Source organism: Lutra lutra, chromosome 4, assembly GCF_902655055.1.
Source record: "Lutra lutra chromosome 4, mLutLut1.2, whole genome shotgun sequence".
NCBI lineage: Eukaryota > Metazoa > Chordata > Mammalia > Carnivora > Mustelidae > Lutra > Lutra lutra.
Genome location: NC_062281.1, coordinates 141131767 through 141157247, shown reverse-complemented (window position 1 = coordinate 141157247; position 25481 = coordinate 141131767). Strand labels below are relative to the sequence as shown.

The following is a 25481-nucleotide window of genomic DNA, read 5'->3' as shown; positions in this document are numbered from 1 at the left end:
TTGGAAATAAGTCACTTGATACAATGTGCTCAGGAATATTTTTGGCAAAGAAGAATTTCATAACCACTTCTGATTTTAGAACAATGTATAAGCATTCAAACTACTTAGAACGAACTTCTTAGAAATGTCTCCAAATGTCACTCTTCTTAAAAGAAGAGAATACTGTAATTTTGTAAAAATTACAGTACTTAGGGCATACTTAAGATGATTTTAATGCATATAATGGAAGAGAAGAGGGAGTCTTAAGATAATTCCTGGAAACATATGTGCCTGCTGTCATAACAAAGGGAACAGTTCTGTTTGAGAGGACAGAGGGGAGGCTGGACTGGGTGAACTACAGGTAATGATGGAGTAAGGCAGCTCTAATTTTCTTCTACTCTGTTAAGACAGCAGGCCCCTCAATAGGTCTCTCTGCTCCAAGAGACCCTACTTCCTATGACATAAGCTGGGAATCCTTAGCACCTTTTTGCTGAAAGTGGTTCTTGTTGGGACTGGCATGACAGATCTAAGGAAACACCCACTGTATGCCTGGTTCACAATGGTATTTGACAGATGGATGTTTGTTGAATGAATATGGATAAAAGTACAAGCATGTGTAGGAATGCCAGTACATGGAAGTAGAAAGGGAGGACAGAAACAGTCGTTTGAAGGAAGTATCTGATGGCAAAGTAAAGAGAAACTATTGCATTCCACAGTAAAGAATGATGACTGTACTTAAAAGTAAGTCAATGGGTAATAAGTATTATTTCACTTAAATATTACTCTCTAACACAGATATTAACAAAACTAAGACTTTTTAATATAACAAGGGTAATGACAGTTAACATTTATTCAATGCTACTATGTCAGACACTACTGTAAGAATTTTACATGGAAGATATTATTTAGTCTTAATAGCTTCATTAGTCGGCAGGTAGCATTTCCACTCAACACAGGGGAAAACTGTGCCACAGTGAGGTACGTTATCTTGCCCAAGATTGCTCAGTCAGAAAGTCGTGACTCTGACTCCAAAAGAAGATATTCTTAACCATTATGTAATAAAAGAGTAGGAATATTATCCTTTTTTTTTTTTTAAAGATTTTATTTACTTATTTGACAGAGAGAGACACAGCGAGAGAGGGACCACAAGCAGGGGGAGTGGGAGAGGGAGAAGCAGGCTTCCTGCAGAACAGGGTGCCTGACACGGGGCTCAATCCCAGGACCCTGGAATCAGGACCTAAGCCAAAGGCAGATGGTTAATGACTGAGCCCCCAGGCGCCCCAAGAGTAGCAATATTAACCTAAAGAGTGGTGAGTCCGTTAAGTTAGCATATGGAGCAACTATTGTGGAAGACCAGATTTCCTTTGAAAATTCACTTAATTAACCATAATGCAAATTATTATACAGTGTATATATACACCGGTTTGCAATTTCAAATCCATAGAGTAATACAGACCTAGTAATACAGGATATTCAAAACTGGATCTATATGCAAAATACAACTTTACAGTAGAACCGATGAAATAAGATGCTCATACCATGAGGGGGCACAGGTGTTAAGATGGCCTGAGAAACTAGCAGATTCATGCCCCCATCTCAGGTTTGCTGTGAGACACCTGCACCTTGTTTAGCGTAAGGTTGCAGAATTACCATTACTATTTAATTTGTAATCCCTAAATGTATTACTTCCTGCTGAGGGCAAAGAGTTGAGTCTGCATAAATGAGCTGTATACAGAGTCACTCGACTGTGGGTGTGTGCCCGTCTCCTCTCTCAGTTATTCCCGCCTGGGACCTCCTACATTCTGAGCATGTTCCCACCGACAGGAACCACAGTAAGCAGCCTCAACAGAGCAGGCCTTGTGAACCCGAAATCTTATTAATGCCAAAGCACGGAGGTGACAGTCACCCCATTTTAACTTCCAGAGAAAAAAATCAGATAGCTCCAACCAAAAAAGAAAAAAAAAATCATCTTCCCTCTGCATAAGTCTTATTTCTAACAGTCCCTGTTTTTCCTGATTTAACATTTGAACAATTTACTTTTGTGTGAAACCACCCAATTATACCCCTGGAGCCAAGTGAAGGTCAAATCCCTTTACACCCAGTAGTCTTGACAACCAACATTCCACTTAACAACAAGATTTCCAAATCCCAGACACAGGCTCTCTTACTGGAAACATTTCCTCTGTGAGTAACAGAATGAAGTGATCACACACACAAAAAAGAGCTGGGGACAGGCTCTCTGGGAGTTTGCTGCATGGGGCCTGACCTGAATGTCAGGCACCTGGGGGTCCCCTTAGTGGAGGTTGGTGACCTTCTCCCCTGCATTGCACTTCTGTTCCCTACTGCCCGCCACCTCTAAACGGAACGCCTCTTTCTTTTCCAGAGGGAAGGGGCTAAAATACCAGACTGTGATGTACCATCTCTCGGTTGCTAGGACTGAGGCCATTAAAATGGCAGGCATTAAAAGACTGCCCCACAGGACCCAGCTACAAAGCCTCAAGGTCACTGCATTCCACAGCTTCCTGTGGGCCCTTCATTCCTGGCCTCAGAGCTTCAATATCCTGGCGAGATCCCCTCGCATTATATTTCATGGGGCTTAAATGCAAGCTCTCTCAGCAAGCCCGAGAGCATAATGGGAGTTTTAATACATTCCTTTTACCTAAGGCTGGGATCTATTTCAAAAAGTTACCCAATAGGTTTTCTTTCAGGTGAGCTCATCGCTGAGACATTCCAAAATGACATTAAAAAATAAATCCTCTGATGACTATATTAGTACAGTACCTGGGACATGGAGAGTTATGCTTGAAAACGTCTTAGATATCTATAAATAAACCTTAAAAAAATAACGCAGCAGGAGGAATGTGAGGAGCTAATGGAATCCAAAAAAGCTCACTGCTACCCCCTTGGAGTTGAAATCCACCCCGGGCGGACTATCGCTCCGGCAGATATAAAAAGCCAGCCACAGGCTGGAGCCATGTTAGAAAATACTGGGGCAACGGAATATTAATCTTTTTCTCCAAAGAAAAGCCACAAACTCTGTTGCTTGGAAGAACTGGCCTCCCTTGCTTGAAAATGGTGCACTGTGTAACACAGACAAGGCTAAATTCGAGCAACATGTGTGGACTGCCTTCAAGATCAGCCCGCTGTCCCTTCCTGACTTCAGGTGGAGGGGACTCTTGGCAGAGCCAGGTGAGTGAGCAGCATGGGGCAGCGGGAGCGTGGCGGCAGCTTTCTGAGGTGGCAGAGACATGTGTTAAGACCCAAAGTGCCCTTTGTTTCTGCCTTCCTAAGAACATGCCCTGGGATTGCCTTTCATTCCTCAGCCCAGCTGACTAGAAGCTTCTGTTTCTCCAAGGAGTGCGTCCTGCTCTCTCAGATTCACTGAGTGTCCCCGTGTGTTACGGAGGCCCTGGAGGACTGGACACTTGGGTCACATGAAGGAATCAGCCAAAGGATAAGTCAGCCCTCAGACACCCTTGTTGGAGCCCCAGCTGGGTGAATAAAAAACTCATTCAGAATCTGAAATATGCTACTGCACTTGGAGTGGCGACTAAAGTTCCCTCGGTTTCATAAACAGTCTGATACAAACACGGCACTGGTGTAGGTCATAGCAGATGTGGTAAGCAGAAATATCGAAGACAGATGTGTACTATTTGTTTTATTTGTTTTCCACACCCATTTCAGCCTTCAACAGCAACACTCACACTGCCCAGTGGGCAGAGCCCAACATGGCTCTAGGGGCTCCTAACATGGTCAGAAGAACCCTGGGGTGTCCCTCCAACAAGTTCAAGGGGTCCATGAACTGGAAGGAGAAAAACTGTATCTTCATTTTCACCATTCTCTAACTGAAAGTTACCATTTCTTGCAATTATGAATGTAGAAAACAAAGTCCTGTTAATATTAACACTAGCATTACCTGTAATTTTGTTACTAACAGAAATCATGACATTTTCATAACAATTACAATTACAGATACATATCTGTAACATCGGTAACATGGATAATTGCAAATATCTTTGAAATCCAAAGTATCATATTTTACTCATTTAAAAACATTCAAAGAAGAGGCTCATAGCCTCCAGCAGGTTGCCCTTGGGGTCTATGGTACAAAAAAGCACCAGAGCCCCTCCACTAGAAGGAAATGAGCCAGCACAATGAGACAAGTCAGTCCTAAGGCTCCACCTATGCAACTAACATTCTCAGTTTGGGCCAAAAACAGGGATGACAGAACAGTTGGAAAAGAAAAAGTCAAAAGGACTGGGTTCTGGTACCTAACTTACTGAATGGCCTTTGGCACAACATTCACCCTTTTTGTCATTCCCAAGAGCACAACTATTCCTGCCCACAATGTGCCAGGCACCCTGCAAATCACTTTGCAGGCATTTCTTCCCGTGGTCCTTCCAGCCACCTTTTGTCGTGGTACTATTCCATGCATTCTACTGATAAGAAAATTCAACCTTAGCACTGTTAAGGAATCTATCCACCACCCCACCCAGCTGGAAAATAGCACCAATGGGAAATGTCCCTAAGGCCATTTGGTTTTATAGCTAGCAACCGAGCTAACAACCTCTACCACCATACTTACCCACAGGATTTTTGTGATACTCAAGTGAATGGCAGGTAGTTTGTCTGTCAGATTTAAACAAAGCTTTCCACTTTCCAAAGCCAGTTACCAACATTTTAAAATTATTACCACTACTGAGGTTTTCAAGTATAGCAAAATTTTGAGTTTTAGAAATACCCCGCAAAAAGATAAGATTCTATCAAGGGGACTTCTGAGTTGTAGTTTATGTTTAAGTGGCAAAATAATTATCACAAAGAATGGCTGATGGACTGTAAGAGCATCTACGTTAATGCCAGATAAAGATCAAGTCCAACTAATACTTGCTTGTTGGTGTTCTGCTATAGGGCTTAAAAACTGCATTCCCTTAAGTAAATGAAATAAGTGCCCTTCAATCTGGCTGCAGGCTCTTAATTTATGTAGCAACTTTCTTCCTCCTACAAGGTTGTACCGAAAGGGAAAATTCCATCCGCCTCTAGCCAGGTGGTTAAGTCCCAGAGTGGAGCAGCCTTAAAAAACGTGGCTTGAGGAGCTGCCTAGCATTACAGCCTCTCTGCTCCTTTCTTAGAAGCTCTCTAGAACTTTCTGTGCAGAGTGGAGGCACCCCTCCAGGAACATTCTCACCCTGACCCTTCAGGGGCCACCTACCTGACTCACGATGAAGAAAATGACAGTCATAGCAGCGCAGGCCAAGGTGATCAGCATGAGGAACTTGAACCTGAAAATCAGCCCCTATTGGGAAGGAGAGAAAGAGCAGTTTACCACTCTCCTGGCTAGCACTAATCCTTTTCCCAAGATATAAATCTGTAAAAAAAAACAATTTAGGGACGCCTGGGTGGCTCAGCTGGTTAAGCAGCTGCCTTCGGCTCAGGTCATGATCCCAGCATCCTGGGATCGAGTCCCACATCGGGCTCCTTGCTTGGCGGGGAGCCTGCTTCTCCCTCTGCCTCTGCCTGCCATTCTGTCCGCCTGTGCTCGCTCTCTCTCCCTCTCTCTCTGACCAAAAAAAAAAAAAAATCTTAAAAAAACAAAAACAATTTAAAAAAAATCTATAAAACAAAAGTCCTAAGAGGGACTAGTAAAATAATTTCACATACTAACATTTCTCCTGCAGAGGTGAAGGTGGCTGAAAATCTTACTGGGCCAAATATTTCTTATGTTCTTATCTCTCATGAAACAGTGATACCAGAGCCTGGGGAAATTAAATTCACAGCACGTTGTGAGGCTGCTAATTTCCCTGCTAAGCTGGTTATGCTTCTCTGCAAGGGTTCAAAGTCACCAAATCCAAGTTTTCTGCGGTTGTAATAAAATTCTGCTCCAGTGAACAAAAAGAAATGTGCATATTAATCAACATGAAGTGGATTTGGTTGAATTTTCTCATGTGTCACTCCAGCTCCAGAGACAGGCAAAGCTTCAGAGAGTGCCCAAGGTTTCTTGAGAGCAGGATTTAAGAGAACCTGTGTTTCAGAGAGACACACCTCTTATTCCAGGGCTCTTAGCTGCAGATCCACTGCACATAAAAGCCCTGAGTTCTGCAGTTTCTGTTTCTTTTCACAAGAGGAAATAGGCCCATGTCTCCAAGGACTCAGGCATGAGTCCAAGGGATCCTTGAAAAAATAAGAATATGTTGCCTACATTAGAGATCAGAGGATGTTGAGTGTTTTCCCTTGAACAAGGCACATAACCTTTCAACAGAGATTACTGAATTCTATCTGATCACATGCTGGATATTTTTAGGGAAATGTGGCCTCTTAGAGTCTAAAAATCAGATCACCTGGGCTGAAGCCCAGGCTTCAGCAAGGGAACCTTACCTAAAGCCTCACCCCGGCCAAAGCCCTGATTCCACCTTGTCAAATCTCCCATCTGGTATCACCCACATTCCATCCCAAAGCTGAAGAACCTGATGGACAAGTTCACCCCTTCTGAGGACAGAAAGACAGAGAGACCACAGAAAACTCCAAGACAGACACAAGCCAGCTAGATGCTGTCAGGTTTAGACTCTTATTTTGCCCAGAGACCCCGCATGACAGGAGACTCCCTCCATGTGTATCTGCAATAAAGGCATTTCCTCTCCAGGTGTAGGTGTGTGGTGTGTGTTTACACACCAAGCGGGAGCTCTTGAGTCACCAGTTCCCACAGGAGCCTGAAAGTTTGCTCACCTCATAGTGGAGCCGCCGGACTTTGCTCATGGCCGGCAGGCTGGACTGCTTTCCGCTGATGTTTTGAAACACCTGAAACACCATGAAGCACAGAAACAGGAAGTAGAGGCAGAGGCAGATACCAGCCACAATGATGAAGGCCATCTGATAGTTTCCAGTAAAGGAAAGGGCAGGCTTGCTGATGACACAAACACCTCTCCTCAGTTCTACTGGCAACGACACCCACGGTCTCCAAACAGGGGGATAAGATAGTAAAACCTGGCATTCTAATGCCAGCAATAGCGATTTTTGGACACAAAAGTACAAAAGAGCGGAATGTTCCAAGCTGCTTTCTGAAGTGAGTGAGAAGAGGAATGGAGCCTTGCTTATTAGAAATGCAGACTCCAGGGCCCACCAGAGACCTACTGGATCAGAAACCGCCTCTTAACAAGATTCTCAAGAGACTGGTACCACGAGACATTCGAAAAGCACTAAAATAATGGGTGTTGGTTGCAAATGACTGGTCAGGTAGAACGCTGCATTAAAATCACCAGAAGTTTTAATACAGCCCAGGTTCCATGGCGGATCTATGGAATCTGATTTTCCAAGAGCAAGGAAACCATGTATAATCATGTTTGAGAACCAGTGGGCTAGTGCTTGGATTTTTAGAAGGAGACCAAGACGCCCGGTCAGGGGGTGATGATGTGGGGATTGGGAGCAGCAGCTCAAGGGAGGCTGGGCATGGGATGGAAGGCCTTCCGGTAAAACCAGGGATGAAGTTCTGCCTGCAATTTTCTGTCACCACAAGAAAAATCTTGTCAAATGGAACAGAGAGCAGAAGGACAGATGGCCAAGGTGGGAAATGAGGGTAGAAGCAGCATATACTTTGAAACTGATCCGGGCAACTCTGAGACCTATCTTGAAAGCTCAACTGGAGAATCACCAAGGTTTGGAGAATGCTGAGCTGGCTTGGGAGGCAGGTGACCTGAATCTAAGTCCCTTCTGCTACAACTGTACCCCAAGTTGCATATTTTAAGATATTTTAACAACTGTGAACTCAGCGTGTATATTTCATTAAATAATATATTTAATGCAGTTTCTCTTTCCTTCTAAAGCCGACAGCACGCCAGAATGAAGGGAATATAGTTTTTGCTACAGGCCCTGACATTTTATTTGCCTCCCTGGACCTCCAACATATGTGTACAATGAAATGGCTGAAGCAGACTTAACACTGTAAGTACTCCCTGCACTGTGCAGCTCACATTTTTGGGAGGAAGGATGGGAGCAGGGGAGAGCTCAACTCTCTCATCTTCAAGGTCACGATACTACAGAATCAGTTGGCTCACAAAGGTCTTGTGATACTAAGAAGCCCACGTAAACATCATGGCCGGACAAAGTGTATTTACCAGCACATGACCCGATAGTATCCATCAAGAGAGAATACAACTCCAGCCTCTCTCCCCACTACGGAGAGTCTTTCTCTCCCACAGGACTTAACATATTATTCAGGAAGATAAAATATTTAAATCCAGTATCCTAAAGGGGAGAAGTGAAGACTGTGGCTTCTGCTTCATGAAGATAACTCAGACCAAGTGTACGCCAACCAGCCAGAAACCTCGGCTGCTGCTCTGGAACAAATCACTTTAGTCTCATCTCTACACGGTCTCAGAAATGAACAGCCACAGCGTGGTATGCCAGCACACCAAAGTCACCATAAGAAGTCTCACACACGGGGGGCGCCTGGGTGGCTCAGTGGGTTAAAGCCTCTGCCTTCGGCTCAGGTCATGGTCCCAGTGTCCTGGGATCGAGCCCCACATCGGGCTCTGTGCTCTGCGGGGAGCCTGCTTCCCCCTCTCTCTCTATCTGTCTGCCTCTCTGCCTACTTGAGATCTCTGTCAAATAAAAAAAAAAAAAAAAAAAAAAAAAGAAGTCTCACACACGGAAGGACCTCAGAAACAGGCTCTCCCCAGCAGCCCAGAGATGAACCTCTGCGGTTCACGCTAGTCATGCTTGAGTCTGCAGTAAACAAGTGTCTAAGAGATCATCCAGACAGGCTGTGGTAAGACAAGCAACTGTGATCCCTAGCCCTGGGGATATGCTGCACCTTCCTCTTTCTAAAAAGCTGGCTCTTACCGGGCTTAAAAGCAAGCATTAATTCTTCTTATTTGCCTTAATTGTGCCATTCTCATTGGTCTGAGGATCAAAGCTCTGGCTGGCACACATAGAGAACATCAGCAGGACTTAGACCATGATCTGGGGGGGACCAGGCAGCTATGGGAAGAAATGAAACCCTGAAGCCATCAAGGAAGGATACGGCCAGCTCGGTTCCAACATCTGTGGTCCAGATACTATAGAAGGGATTTGTGAGCTGTACCCCTCTGCAAAAAAAAACGAGAAGGAAAGACAATTAATACAGAGGCAAAGGGGGATTTTCCTTTTCACACATCCTCTACTTCTCAGCCAGAAGGCAGGGAGTGTGTGGAGATGAAGAAAAGTTCACAGACTTAAAGAGAAACAGTTTGAAGGAAAGGACCAGCCCAAATATTTCAGCCCAATCCTTATCCGATGATGTGACCATGTCCAATGCTTCTGTCCCACAAGCTCCTGGCCACCCTTCCTTTTTTTGACCCCTCCTCCTGAAGAGCTCCGGTGGACACGGGGATGCACCTTTCAGCCCAGGATCCCACAGCCACTTGCTCACCTCTCACACATGTCAAATATGAAGAGGCAGAAAGAGCCAACAGCAATCGGTCCAACTTGCTTCCAGTATCCCGCTATGTGATTCCGCTCATGCTGGTCCTGCAGGAAACCAAAATGAAGAATGAAACTGGGGAGACCAGAGCAATTCTGGAGGTAAGTCAGTCATTGCGACAGTCCTTGCTGACCACCGACTGTATACCACACATCATGCTAGACTCAAGGCATATGAGAATGAGTAAGACCAAAATCTCCGTTCCAGAGGACCTCATTTTTTATCAGCCCATCCATAGGGGCTCTCACAGCCACTGGAACAGGATGTTATGGGAACACAAAAGAAAGGCCTTGTACCCTCAGCAGTGGAAGTTCTCTGCTCTGCAAAATAACTCATTCCAAATTAAATTATGTCTTATCACTTGTGTTTGTTCAGGCGGGTGGATCTCCAGAGGACAAGGTAAAGACTTCAAGGCATTAAAATATGTCAAGAGATAGATCAATCTCTCTCATGGTTGGGGAAAATAGACATATGTTCTCCCTATCTCCATTAAAAGCAAGAGTGGTTCCTCTTGGTAGATATACAAAGATGCTAAGAGACAGAAAATGAAGAAATGTAGAGTGAAAACATGGGGAAAGGCAGAAGACAAATCTTAGCACCCAGGCTAGAGACCAGGTGTGACAGTCCACACAAATCCCCTGTGGCTGGCTGTGCCACTGCTGGACCCAAGTCCCCTGTACTCCTAGCCCTGTCGCCAAGGGCATCACCACAGGAGGACCCCTCCTGCCTACCCCAGGTACCCCAGCCATCAGCAAACACCTCTCTCTCCTCTTACTGCTCTCCTAGAAGCACTGCAAGTTTTCAGAAGCAATGATCAAACCCTAGGAGAGTTTAAAAGCAGTCCACTACTATGAAGCTGACTGCCCAACAGGACCAAGCTCCAGCTGGCATATCACCTGAGCCACGATGTTAGGACCCCACCATTCTTATCGATCCATACTATCTTCGATCCCTCTGTCTGGGCAAACTGAGATCAAGGAGGTCAGTGTTTCAGGGTAACAGGGGTTACTAGGCCACCTGGACAAACTGCCCCCTGGAAAAAGCCAGACCCACATTCTCTGGGGGTTACCTTGGTCCTGGGGACAAGCAGAGCTGAAGCCAAAGCAGAAGAAACAGTAATAGTCACTGACATTGCTTTGTTTACTTCCTGTGAAATACATTATTTCACTTAAATCTTACAAAAACCCTATAAACCGGGCCTTTAAAATCCATTTTACAGATGAGAAACTGAAGATTCTGGGTCAGAAATTCACTTGCCAGAGTCCACTTGGCTAGGTAATCAGTGGTGGAGTCAGAATTTGAACCGGCATTCTGACTCCGGAGCTCAGTCCTGCAACCACTGGTTTACCTTGTCTCACCCCTGGTCTCTCCCCACTCAGGAGCTCTTACCATCATGTGCTCGCCACAGAAGATGATCCAGAAGGACAGCAGCATCGCATAGAAGATACCCTGTCGGATGTCGCCGAACAGCAGCATCCAGGTCCAGTCAAACCCAATGGAAAACCATTCCACTGGGATATTGATAAAAGTCATGGAAATCCCAAGGGCAAAGATGACTCTGATCAAGAGAAAACAGCAGGAAAACCACTTTATTCACCCAGGAGATGGATTTTCAAAAACCAAACCAAACCAAACCAAAACCAAAACCAAAAACCCAACCTAGTTTGGGGGAATTGAGATGCTACCTACTGAGACTGAAGCTGTATGATTAGTTTCTTAGCTCTCATAATGAGTTCCTACACCCAGATGCAAAATGCCTTATCTTGTCGGCCCCACTGCATCATGAAGAAAGGCTATGTTAGCTTTTCTACAGAATTGAAGCTAACCTCCGTAGTACCCTGTACTTTATTTTGGTACATCAGATTAAGAGCTTCCTACGATGTTTTCCTCTCCTTTGCCTTCTTAAACAGAAGACTATTCTGAACATAACTATCCTCTTCTACCTATTCAGGTAATCATTAACCTGATCATTAAAAACACTCATAATTATTATTGTGATGATGATATCCTCCACAGCAACTATGACTTGGATAAACATGCTTGTTTCCATAAGAAATTACTCAAAACAACAAGAAATACAACTCCTTTTAGCTGCTTGTTTAGTTTTCATTTTGCTTTTTCCCTACTGCCCTATTAATTGCCACTGCTCTATCAAATATCATTAATTTTTTCACTGACTTAGTCATACTTTCAGTCATACCCATGAAATACAAGTGTTAATTAAGCAAGGATCACATGCCAGGCATTTTGTTAGGGCCATAGATAACTAAGTGAGGTAGTACTCTTCTACTCATGGAGACAGATTAGTGGCTAAGCCAAATGTCGTGTGTCAAGAGATGTGACAGAAGTGTGAATAGGCTGCCTCAAGGACTTCTAACCTTGACAGAGACAGAAATTGAGAGGACTTATGAGTCATGACTGGGGAGGTGGAGGGTACTGCAAGCAGAGGGAAAAGCCTGAATCATTTGGGGATCTGCACATGGAGGAAATGACAGGACATGAGGAAATGACAGGCCATGACATCAGAGAAGTAAAAAAGGCTGAACTCATAAAGAAACTCACCTGCCCCATTAGAGAACTTATCTTGAAAAGACTGAGGATCCAATAAGAAGTTTAAACAGTGGAGTGACATCATTCATTCATTCATTCAACAAATTCATTCATTCAACAAATTACTGGGCTCCTACTATGTGCCAGTCACTATTCTAGATTCTGGGGATATAGCAGTAAACAAAGTAGGCAAGGATCCTGCTATAATGATGCTTGCATTCAGAATGGGTGAAAGGAAGGATCTGGGAAGAAAGCCAACAAATAGAGAATATAATGAAGAAAAATAAAGCAAGGTAAGAGAATAGAGAGAGAAGGGATATTATTTTATATAAGGGAGATAGGAAGAAGGTTCTAAGATAAGAGACATTATGGCTGGGCCTGAAGGAAATGAGGAATTGAGCCACAGAGATATCTAGGAAAGAGCATTTCAGATGAAGAGAACAGCAAGTGCAAAGGCCCTGAGGTGGGAGCATACCAGGCATGTTTGAGCATCATCAAGTGGTAGAGAGGATAGGAGATGAAATCAGAAGTGACAAGGGTCCAGGTCATCAAGGGCTTTATAGGACAGGGCAAAGGAAATGAAAAGCCAATGGAGAGAGCTTGGAGCAGAAAAGTTACAAGATCTGATTTACACTTGAATGGGAACACTGGCTGCTGTGAGAATAGACTGTAGGAAGGAAAACAGTGGAAGCAAGAAGTTGAGAGGCTCAACTTCTCAAGAAGTTGACAGGCTATTTGCAATTCTCCAGGTAAGAAATGAAAAATGATGGGGAGTTAGATTAGTGGGGTAGTGATGGATATGGCAATATTTCCTAGTGGGCTGGATGAGGAGTCTGAAGAAAAGAGAGAAGTAAAGGATGACTCCTACTTTCTACTCTCTAACCTGAGCAGCTAAAAGGATGGAGCTGCTATTTCCTACGATGAGGATGCTGGGTGCTGGGGAGAGGAGCAAGTTTGAAGAGGGAAGAAATAAAATGTTGTCCTTTGTATGCATTACATTTTTGTGCAAGTGAAGACGTTAAACAAACAGCTGGAATTCTTGGGTTCAGGGTTGGGAGAGGCTGAGGTTGAAGCTATGAATTAAGAATCATCAGGTGTAGATGATTAAGACCACGTATAATGTGTTTGTATATTAATGAGAATAATCCAGCAGAAAGGAAAAGTCACTAATGTGGGAAAGAAAGGGGATGTATCTACGAGTGTCGTCCTTCTAGAGCTGAGAGGGTTGGCTTAGGAGCAAGACAGTTTGTTCACTGTGACAGAAAGGATTTGCCCCAGATCATGGGAATGAAGAGCAAAGACAGAATAGAGAGCCAGAAATGTGAGAGTGGTTTAATCCCTAGGATTTAGTAATAATTTGCATGTGAAAGCTGAAGGGGGGGGGGAGAGTCCAGGATGATTCACTGTCTAATCATCAGCCCAAGTAACACACTGACCACTTGAACTAGACCCCAGGAAAACCAGGACCATGACAGGCAGATCAGGGATGTCAGTGTCCCTTAAGAGTGCTCTGAAATCAGCTCTTACTTTTCTAGAAGCACTGGGGGTCGGGACATCATAGTGATCCTCCTCCAATACCACACCATAATGATGAAGATGCTGGGAGTAAGGAAGGTCTTCATGGCAAACCACACCTTGGTGAAGCCTCCATTTTGATGGATTCCCTAGATAGAGACCAATCATAATTTTGAAGGTGAATATATCTTACTGTTATTTTCTATCAGCAAATGCATTTTGGGGAGAGGTGAAAGCAGATCTTTTCTGCCGAACTTTCAAGATCAAGAGTTTAGCAGTCATAGCATATACTCTCTTCACGTCCTCCCTAGCCCCTCCTCAGGCACTGCAGAAATCTAAATAAAAGGCAAAAAAATGGACTCACTCTGTACAACAGGAATCATTAAGAACATGATCAAAGATTCTTCTCTAAGGATTTTTATTGAAAAATTGAGACATTTTAAGATGCTCAAAATGTTGGTATTGGTAAAATGTGTTAAGGTAAATTTAGTGGAATGCTAAGCAGCATTGCAAAGTATATTTATATTAAACTCGCAATATACTCTTAAATGAAAAAAAAACAAGGAACAAAGAAGGCAGTTGGGTAGGATCTTTTTTCTGGTAAGGATATATGTATCTATATGGAAAAAACTATAAGGAGATATATCAAAACCTCAACAATGACTATTTCTCTAGATATTACAGGTCATTTTTATGTTCTATATGTTTACATGTGCTTCCTAATTTTCTACAATAAATATGTATTTTATATGTGACTTTCTTAAGTTTAAAAAAAAACAAAAATCCTCTTTCTCCATGTTCTATCTTTTTGCCTGTTAAACAAATCAAATGGAAAGAACCTAAAACACCACTGTTCTCTTTAACATTTGTGCTTGCAAGACATGTTAAAAAAAATTATTTTTATCTTGGTGTAATTATGCCATCATGACCATTACTAAAAAACCTTAAATGGGCATAATAATTGTATTACTTTCCATTTAAATTGTCAGCCACCATAGGTATGTTTTCCATTTCTCAGGTGAAGCAATTGACACATGGAGACGCCAAGAGTGAGATGGAGTTTCCTTCCAATACACATGCCCACAGACCAATGTTCTGAGCCAGTGTTCTAATGTCCCATGCTGCCAGGATCCATTAGGTTCACATACCACCAACTGAATATCCTTTATTTCCCCAATCCCGACGTTGATTTTCTTCTTCTCATTCACAGGCAGCCGGATGTTCAGAAGGTAGTACTTATGAGCTACAGACCCGATTTCCATGAAAGGAAGGACATCACATTCATAGTAACGGCCCTCGTACTCTGGGGTCTGGAAGAAGAAACAGAGAGTTTGTGACAGAATCGCTATTTCCAATAGACTATGTCTGAATTGTCTTACCTTTGGCTCATATCACTAACGCTAAAACGGATACCTTAGAGCTACAGATTACAGGGCACAATGGAGGCATGGTGTCCACCGGCTTCCCCTCACCGCCCCACCCAAAAAAACCCAAACACATTTGAGGCAGAACCAGAAATTTTATTTTTTTAAGATTTTATTTATTTATTTGACACACAGAGAGCACAAGCAGGGGGAGCAGCAGGCACGGGGTGGAGGGAGAAGCAGTTTCCCCATGGAGCAGGGAGCCTCATCCGGGGGCTCGATCCCAGGACCCTGGGATCTTGACCTGACCCAAAAGCAGATGTTTAACCAACTGAGTCACCCAGGTGCCCCTAGAACCAGAAATTTTAGATAAAAAAGAGAAACCCTGGCTATCTCTTAACACTTTCTCAGTTCTTCAGTCCTCATTAAGTCTCACCTCAGACTAAGGTGGCCTCCCAGGACTGCAAGGGCTTTTTATTTGCAGCACATCCCTGGAGCCCTCAAAGGCTGAATGGACTGGTCAACTTCTGAAACGTTCAGAAGAAAGCCCTTGCTGACGTTCATCACACTCTTAGATAATGGCTAATTATTTTCATGGTTTTGGCCCAAAGGAGAAGCTACAAAAAGGTGAAAATATCTTCTTTTATTGATCTGATAGAAAAAGAAGTCAAGGGGCGCCTGGGTGGCTCAGTGGGTTAAGGCCTCTGCCTTCGGCTCGGGTCATGGTCCCAGGGTCCTGGGATCGAGCCCCGCATGGGGCTCTCTGTTCAGCGGGGAGCCTGCTTCCTCCTCTCTCTCTGCCTGCTTCTCTGCCTACTTGTGATCTCCATCTGTCAAATAAATAAAATCTTTAAAAAAAAAAAAAGAAAGAAAGAAAAAGAAGTCAAGGAGCACTTAGAATTTGGGGAAGACAGAAGGGATAAAAGGTAATAATGAAATTAATTTATTAGAGATGCCCACTTGGGATTTTCTACCTAAGTGCCTGAGAGGTAAAATAGTAGAAGGGAGCAGAAATTTTAATTAAACCAAATTTAGCCCAGTTTCTAGAACACCTCTTGTACTTCCTGCCAAGGATTGAAAAGCTACCACTCAGAGCATGGTTGTAGGAGTTTAAAGAGTAGGGGTACAGGTTGCTTTTGAAAACTAAATTCTGCTCTACCTCACCAGGACTCCTGGCTACATGTCTCTGGCAAGGGGTCAGAGTAGGGGAGTAAATATGGGCACATACAGGCACGAGCTTCAGCAGCCTGGGACTTTTTCCTGATAAAAGAGATGAGTGCCTGCCATCAATGTAGGGTTTATACGTCAGCTTCGATATTTGCTGGGTGTGTACCTCTTGATCCAGTGAAACGAAAGACCTCATTTGCTGTTCCTAAGCCTACATTCTCAGGACCAACATAAATTTTTTTATATTTTCAGAGTAAAAATTCCAGTGAAGAAATCAGAAGGAAGATAACAAGGAGTCCTCACTGTGTATAAAGGGTCTCTGACCCTTTTGTGATATTGGGAATTTTTTATTGGACAGTCAGAACTTAGGAGTGCAATAAACAGATTTTGTATAGAGGCAAAGACAAAGTAGAGGTGGAGGAGGTTAACATCTAGATTTTGGGCTTTCATTCTTCCCTTCCTCAATCATAGCAGACATTACTAATCAATCATTATAGTTTTTCATCATCTAAGGTTTGAGGGGCTCTTTCAGAACTACTAGTTGACTACATTTGGCTTATGAGAGTTTAGAAATTCTTCTGTAGAAAGCTTCCTGCTTCTTTTAAAAAATTTTTTAAAATTTTTTTTTAAGATTTTTTTTTTTTTATTTTATTTGACAGACAGAGATCACAAGTAGGCAGAGAGGCAGGCAGAGAAAGAGGGAAGCAGGCTCCCCGCTGAGCAGAGAGCCTGATGTGGTGCTTGATTCCAGGACCCCGAGATCATGACCCGAGCCAAAAGCAGAGGCTTGAGCCTCTGAGCCACCCAGGCGCCCCGAAAGCTTCCTGCTTCTTTACCAAACTTCAGCTGTGGACTAGATGATTCTTCCTTTTGTAGATTCTTTCTCTTTCCTCTGCTCCTTTCATTTACAGTTACAGATCAGGATGAGTACTGTGGCTCTCCAGGAACTACTGACAACATATTAGAGGCTCTTATTTGGCTTCAGGTTAAGCTTCATTAAGAAAGTTGATTACCCTTTGTGTTAACAGTATGAAAAAGACTTTCTGATATGTTTCCATTGAGGGTCTTGTTTTATTTCTACAAATTGAGATTTCTGAGAGGGAAGGGAACAAAACTTACTCAGTCTAATGCCATTGACTTGATAGTGTTTCTCACCCAAGGTCCCAAAGTAGTAGCAGTGCTGGCTTGGAGACATGGGTCTTCCAAGTTCAGCCTCCAACTCTGATGGGGAAGAGGACCCTTGAGTACAACAGGGAGAAGAGTGATGTTGTCTCAGACATGCCTAATGGCAGGCACGGTGCTGTGGTAAGGAAGGCACCATACTCCATGCTCAGAGACTTAGATTCTAGCCCAGGTCTGGCCCCCTCCTGGGGGGAATGTCATTCACCTCATTCAGCCTCACTTTCTTCCTAAGTAAAACAAGATCTCTGGGGTTCCTTCTAATTCCCCCATCCTGGTTCTCTGGGTGTCTTCTCCTTCCCTGTCCTTACAGAGAGGGTAACACTACCACTCCATGAGACAAATTTACTGAAGTTGAACAAATCAGACACATCAGATTCTGGGATCCTGGACTGGCCTACCTGTCTTGGAGACAAATTCACTATATCCTGTTGGGGGCTATTCCTTATGCACCAAGGTTCTGCCAGCATTTAGGGCATTTAGGAAGAAAGACATTCCCCCCCTCCTTCCTTTCCCCCATCCCCCTCAGCACTCCCCCAACTCCAGCATGAGACTGGCTAATTAGGACATATTACAGCAGGTGGCAACTTGACTTTTTTTTTTTTTCTTTCGACTTCACAATCCACCAGGGACTAAAAAGCTTTAAAGCAATTTCTCATTTAATCTTCAGACTCAAGACTAAATTTCACTGCAATCAAAAAGCAGAGATTTGATGATTCATCTCCTTCACACTTTTCAAGGTTTAATATCTTCCTTGAAAGGGATCAACACATCCTAAAGATAATTAAGCAGCCATCATTAAGAAGCAGTTGCAGGCTTCTTAATGACCTCCCCCTCACTCTGCTTCTCAACGCCCTCCGGTGTCTAAGGAAGGTGAGATATGACTTTTCCATTTTCCGAAAGGAAATTCCATATCCCAAGGCTTTATATCCTTTAACTTAGATATCCAACCAGTCTCACCTCTGAAAGATGCATTCAACTTGCAGTGACAGAAAGGTTTTAATTAATTTCCCCTGTTGCATGCAAAGGTCTGAAAATGTCAGCTATTCCTCTCCTGCTACCTCCAGTTTCTCTCTACCATTCATTCTTTCCTGCAGACTACCCCAAAGCGCCTATCCCAAACAATTCCAGATAACTTTTGGCAGGGGGTGTGTGCTATAATTGACAGCCAGCAGAGGATCTAAGGCAATGACTGTTAAAATTTATCAAACATGGGCGCATGGGTGGCTCAGTCAGTTGAGCACCCAACTCTTGATTTCAGGTCAGGTCATGATCTCTGGGCTGGGACATAGAGCCTGCGTCGGGCTCCGTGCTCAGTGGGGAGTCTGCTGGAGAGTCTCTCTCCCTCTGTCCCTCCCCCCGCTCAAGTGCATGTGCATGTGCACACTCACTCTCTCTAAAATAAATAAATAAATCTTCAAATTTTATTGAACTTAAGGAGTTGAAATCCTATTAAAACACAGATTCCTTGGTCCTATGCCTTGAGATTTTGAATCAGAAGGTCTGGGGGTTGACCTGGGGAATATGCAATTTCTACAAACTCCCAGGTGATGCTGGCGCTGTTGGTCCTCAGACCACACTTTCCCCCTAGGAAACCTGGGGAAGGGACAGTTAATAAATAGCAGGTGACCCAGCAGGTCCTTTGTATAGGGTACATGGCTTGCCCTCAAGAGTCCTGGTGGCCACCTGGTTAACATCCCCTTTCATTCTCAAACACAACCCAGAGTGGGTATTAAATAATAAGGTCACCCTGCGGATGTTCATTATCTCACCTAATCCTTATGCAGAATCCCAAGGCAGGTATTATTATTCCATTTTGCAGATATGCAAATGAAGCTGGACAGATTAACTACTTTTACCAAAGGCCATACATACAATCAGTGATACAGCCCAGAATTGGAGCTAAGTGTGTTTTGCTCCAAATCCACACTTTTACCTAATGTTAACACTGTGAACCTGCCCCTTCCCACCTTACTCCTCTTCGGGGTAGGATGAACAGCTGGGGCACGGTACTCCGCAGCCTCAACATGCCACTCCTCCCATCCCACAGGGAATCCTGACTTTGCAGTGAGATGCACAAGTGAGGCCAGGAGAGAAGAGGAACCTGCAATGGAGCAGGTACTATAAAGCTGTCCAAATCCTTTAAAAGGAACTGACTTGACAATACCAAGGGACAAATGACATAATCAAGAATGTGCTTCAGTGTACTTCACATGCAAAAAATGAGACCATTTCTGCACCTGAAGTGACATCAGTGATCACCTTGCTCAGGGTGCTTCATGTCAACACCTTTGAGGGTTGTGGGTAACCAAGTGTAATAGTAACTATGGCTCCATTTCATCTTCACAGAAATTTTCACAGGTATGGGAGTCAGAATCTAGGGAAGGCGTGTGTGTGAGGACGATACTTGCCCCTGAAAAGGGCCCCTGGCTCATTGTGACCTGGTCCTTATACCATCGAAACTTACTATCCTCTGAGGGCCACTGAGTCCACCTCTGCATTTTCACTGATGAGAAATCATAAAACTAAAGACCTCTGCCAAAAAGAAAATGTCTTCCTATTTTCAATGAAGGAGAGCAACCTCCCTCTCATGGGTGGTTGAACGAGTCCTTCTGAAAGAACCAGAGAAGGGAGAGCCTTAAAAATGGGTTGGAAGGGGCGCCTGGGTGGCTCAGTGGGTTAAGCCGCTGCCTTCAGCTCAGGTCATGATCCCAGGTCCTGGGTTCAAGCCCCACATCGGGCTCTCTGCTCAGCAGGGAGCCTGCTTCCTCCTCTCTCTCTGCCTGCCTCTCTGCCTACTTGTGATTTCTCTCTGTCAAATAAATAAATAAAATCTTAAAAAAAAAAAAAAAATGGGTTGGAAGACCCAGGTCTCAAATGAAATTAGATTTCCTCCCTCAGGGCCTCTTTTTGTGTGTGGTGTTCACTGGGATTTTTAGTCTTTGTACCTGCACATTAACTGGCAACAAAGAGATGCCTAAGAAACAGAGAAGCAGATACAAGCATTGATCCAATATGAACAGATTCTCACACCTTAAAATAACTTAGCAACATTGTTCAGACACTCTCAGCCCTTAAGCAGAGAACCAAGAGTTTATTTTTATGGAGGAATTTCAGAGAAACAACTACATCACTTCAAACAGACATTCTTCCTTCCTGAGCAAAGACCTAAAAACTCTGCTTTGCCCTTTCCTCTATTAAGACAAAGGACGATGACTAACCTTTGTGGGTCATGCATACTAAGAGTAAGGACTGTATCTATGAACTGTAAAGTAAATCTTCTCACGTACCTGGAACCCAAATAAAAACCCTATCAACTTAGACATCAAAGCATCCTACCTTGGGGGATGTGAAGGTACATTTCAGTTTCCGGGGTACTCGCTCATGGGCCATTTCAGTCCATTCAGCAAACATATCATCGCGATAAGCCAGGGAAACATCCATGGAGACTTCTGCATTTTCTCCTGCAAGAGAAAGGATGCACAATTCTGAAACGGCATCTGGGAAGGTATTTTGGGAAGAGCTCAAAAATTCTCATAGGCTCTGCCATGGAAACCAACAAGATAAAAGAAACATAGTAGTTCCTAATCAAACTCCAAATCCAAGTCTCCAAATCCGAGAACTTAAACATCATTGGATAAATGTTGAGGCTGGATGCTTGGTCCCTTCCATTAGCACTCTGCCATGGAGTCAAAGAGCTTCTACTTAAACACCTCCAGAGACGGGGTCTCGCTGTCTCTGAAGCAGCTCAGATGGTCAGACTGTGACTCATGGTCAGCACTTATCTTTCTGAGACTTGCAACACTGCTCCTAGGTCTGCCCATAAGAGTCCCACGGAATGTGAGATCTTTTTTCCACAAACATGCCTTATGTACTTGAAACCCATACTTTATCTGCTTGAGTCTTGTTTCCTTTCTGATAACAATTTTCCAACCACCCCTCAGAGACATGATTCAAGTACCTGTCTTCTGAACATACTCTAGTCTCAAGACATCCTTCTTAAAATTTCTCCCCAGGAAGCTCTCGAATATGGGATCTGTTACTGCTCAAAAACTCAAGACCCCTCTGCAAATTGTGGGGAAAGTTAATGTATAAGATGAAGGGCTTTTCCAAAGTTAAAGACTTACACACAGATAAGAATCTAATAACTAGCACGTACCCGTGCAACTGAATATTCACATGTACTTCCATATCAGTAAGGGCCATAAGTGGGTTTAACTCACCACGGAACTCACTAAGGGGATTAGATTAATGAAAATCACATCTGTCCATTTTATCTGTTTTATACTGTGCTGAGCAAGTTCAACAACAGAAGACTCTTAATGGGGCAAAAAAAGCACAGATCACATTTCCAAAATGCCTGGAGAGCCAGCTCTCACTGGGGTTAGGAGATGGCGCTTGATTCTAAGCTCCGGAACCTGAGCACCTAACACATCACACGGGGAAAAGTTGGTAACTGCTGTCTGGAAAAATAGCACTTTCTAACCACTGGCCCAGTGTGACTTGAAGCCAGTTTGACAATGTGAACCCCAAGTTGTCTGAAATCCTGAAAGAGAAAGAAAGAATGCAAGAAAGGAGGCACTTGAGGCCACTTGGATTTAGATGAAACCGTCAATGAACATCAGTGCCCCGCTACTTTATTGGTACTATTTAAATCCTCACACACACTGCATTGGCCATTCCTATTTTCTTCCTCTCCCTCCTGAAATACCACAGAGAAAACAGTAAAGGAAAACAAAGGATATTAAATCACAAGGGGGAAAAAATGGTAACAGCATGAGGAGACCAGAGAACGCAACCATCTTTTTAAAAATGAAAAATGGATGAGGTAGGTCTTCCTAACAGCCACAGAAAGGGGCACAGCCTAAATTACTACAGAAGGGATATTCTGGAAAGGTGAATCATTCTGTCCAATAGACATCCAAGGCACTCGAAATCTGAAACCACTCATGTTGCAGAAGACAGAAAACACCAGTGAGGCGTGGTGCCGGTGACAGGGTAACTGGGTCGAAGTGTGTACACAAAGTCATCGGATCCTGGTCTTGTCTACCTCTTCCCACCTCCACACAGTTTGAGGGGAGACTCTGGACTTGAAGACACCAGGCAGTGCAGAGACTCAGCGTGGGAAACAGGGAAAATACGAGTCCTACACATAAGAAATGGCGGGACACTCAGCTTGACAGAAGCCAGGCTTTGAGTTTGTACATCCACTTAGGTGGGGCCCAGGCTGCCTACAGCTGCTCCCCACTTGATGGTCTCAGCAGTAAACAGAATGAACCAGCCAGAGTTCTAATATCAGGCACCAACCTACATTGTTTTCATTTCTAACAATGGCATGAGAAATTGGGACTTACGGCTATGTTGAAAGAACACTTCCAGAACCACAGGCCTCAAGAGTACAAATCTGAAAAGCTGTAAAAGAAGTTATCAGTCCTTGGAGCCCCAGAATTCAGAGCAGCACTGGCCCTGTACATGGACAGAAAGGGCCCTTCATCTGGGATCCACATTTAATTTTTTTTTTAAAGATTTTATTTATTTATTTGACAGAGAGAGATCACAAATAGATGGAGAGGCAGGCAGAGAGAGAGAGAGAGGGAAGCAGGATCTCTGCCGAGCTGAGAACCCGATGCGGGACTCGATCCCAGGACCCTGAGATCATGACCTGAGCCGAAGGCAGCGGCTTAACCCACTGAGCCACCCAGGCGCCCTGGGATCCACATTTTAAAGGGCTCTGCTCTCTGGCCCTCTTCTAGCTACCTTCCTTGCAGGAAAAGAAACCCTCAAGTGAAAGGGACATGCCCACTCTGAGCCTAACCCCTTACTCCTACTCTAAGAATATGCTCCAATAACTCAGGACTACCCCAGAATACCCTACCCAAACAGCCCTCAGCCTATTTTCCATGGCCTTGAAGGGCTGAGGGTCTTCCCCAGATCTGGCCTCCCATGGTAAACTACACAACCATTTATGCACCCGTGGGCTCAGAAGTGGTCAAAGGCTACTGTTAGGTACAGGGATACAGTCAGCGACTGAGCAAGGAGGTTTGGGTGTCCACACACATAGCACTCAAAGCTCCTTTTTGTAGGGGATGGAGCCAGGGGTGGAGAGAAAAGGGGCCCACACTCCTTGGCCAGTCCCATCTTGGCTCAGAATTCCAAAGAGTCCAAAGAATCCTAAATTCAAACCTGGCTTTCCAGTTCATTATGAAGGTAAAGTTGTTATAATCAGATAATAGAACTTGGCTTAATATTTTTGTTGGCCCGATTTATCACTTTTAAGTATTTAGACATACAACAGCTATGCTTTCGCAGGCACCCTTGCCCTAGGCCCCACAAACATTAGGGATGAGCCTCGTTCAGAACAGGTGCCTCAGAGACAGGGAAGGTCAGGAAGACTCACCTCCTGGCCTGCTCCCAGCTTTAAGAGTTATTCCCATCTGTTGGGAATCCCTAAAGGAAAAACTGTTGTAAAACACGCCACTAAAAGCAAACAAATCTTAAACACTGCTTTCATGTATGATTACTCTGTATTTAGCCCATATGACTTCCGTGCTTTTATTTAAATTACCTCACTTAATGTTCCCAACAAACTCTGTGAAGTGGGCACGGATATTTCCTTTTGATTAGTGAGCGAGCTGAGGTTCTCAGATATTAAGTAATTTGCCCGAGGTCATATTGTTGTTGGTAACAGGAGGGAGACAACTATCTTGAAATTGGCTTAAAAGACAACCATCTTTTTTACATGGCTCACAGAAGACTGGCCACCTTGTGATGAAAACAGTCCATCAAACTAATCCCAAAAGATGAATATGTATGCTCTGTGTAGACCCCCTCTCCTTCAGGCCTCACACCCATCCCATGGGAAAGAGGTTAGTAACTGGCAGACCTGGGACTTAAACCTGGGTCTGCATCACCCCAGAACCCCACTCCCTGCTACTTCCTTTGTTGGTAGAAAACAGCAGACTTTCAAAAGAAAATTGACAGGGGCACCTGGCTGGCTTGGAAGGTAGAGCATGTGACTCTTGATCTCAGGCTTGAGCACCACATTGAATCAAGCACATTGTGTGCAATGGGCCACTCAATTCCAACCCAGCACCCTTCACAACTTCCTACCCGAGAGAGAGAAGCAACGCTCCTCCGAGGCCATGCGCATTGCTTGCTGTGTATCTGGAATTCTCTCATCTGAGCTTTGAGGTGAAGAGCTGCTGAAACCTACACAGCACCATTTCAGAAAACTGACTGGAGAAGCGTGACGTGGTGTGGCGTGATGTGGCGTGACAGAGCTGGAAGCCTAGGGCCGCCCCTATGTGTGTGATCAGGGACAGGCTGGGTCTGGATGGAGCAGTAAGCTCCATCTGTTGAGGCAGCAGCTTGTAGCTCTAGCTCACAGCCATCATGAGGCGGTATAGGCCGGTCTCACCAGACCTTCTGCTCTTGTCAATAGAAGACAGAAATGCAGACTGTTTTAAATCTCTCTCGATTTCTAAATGTCAGTAATTAATTCACTAAAAACAGAAGCTAGGCTAAAACAAAAATGAAACAAAGTCTCTGTGTTGTTCAGCTAATAAAGTTTCGGGTGACCTGAGTCCTCCTGTGGAGGGGACCCTTTTCATACAGCCTCCACATCACCGTTCTTTTTTCTTTCCATTTCACCCTCAAGTAAAGTTCTTCCTAAGCTATCTATTCTTGTTCATGAACTGTATCCCATGTTCCACCTAATCCTCACACATCATTACTTCCTGTGCAGTCTGGGGCAGGTATCCTCATTCCTAAGGTAGAGAAGTCAGGACTCGGAAATCCCCACCTCTAGAAACATCAGAATGGAGCTTCTAGAGCTTCATGAACTGTAGTCCTATGTCTTTTTGCTGTCTTTCATGGTGTACTTAAAAAACAGACACCTCAGGGAGAAGGACAGGTTCAAGTGACCCTCTCAGCTTCTCTCGCTGGACTTTGTGATATCACTGCACTCCACTTTCCTCCAGCCCCTCACAGGGATGGATGCTCAGGCTCCTTACCCTGTTGGAACAGAACTTGCCTCCTAGGATTCTGTGACAATATATTAAGTGACCTCATGAAAAACTGCTTAGAATGCTGCAGAAAGCATGAAGGACTGGCTACTGTTTTTATCATTTTACTAGGAAGTGAAAGTCTTATGCCTACCTTTAATTCCAAATAATTACCAGGTTTCAGGAACATCGAACTTCCCACTAGGAATCCCTATCCACCCTGGAACACAAAACTCAGAAACAGGAAAGCGTTGGGCAGAGGAACCCAGCAAA

At 44.0% G+C, this 25481-nt stretch overlaps 1 protein-coding gene across 1 annotated transcript in view; it reads right to left on the bottom strand.

The window, feature by feature from the left end:
• Nucleotides 1-25481, bottom strand: part of WLS (Wnt ligand secretion mediator) — a 103005-nt gene that overhangs the window by 13767 nt on the left and 63757 nt on the right. The window contains exons 3-10 of the mRNA XM_047727031.1: nt 20545-20669; nt 14644-14805; nt 13508-13644; nt 10820-10988; nt 9380-9477; nt 8993-9056; nt 6700-6843; nt 5189-5272 (exon numbers count right to left, since the gene is read on the bottom strand). Coding sequence (XP_047582987.1) covers nt 5189-5272; nt 6700-6843; nt 8993-9056; nt 9380-9477; nt 10820-10988; nt 13508-13644; nt 14644-14805; nt 20545-20669 — 983 coding nt within the window. The remainder of the gene's footprint in view (nt 1-5188; nt 5273-6699; nt 6844-8992; nt 9057-9379; nt 9478-10819; nt 10989-13507; nt 13645-14643; nt 14806-20544; nt 20670-25481) is intronic.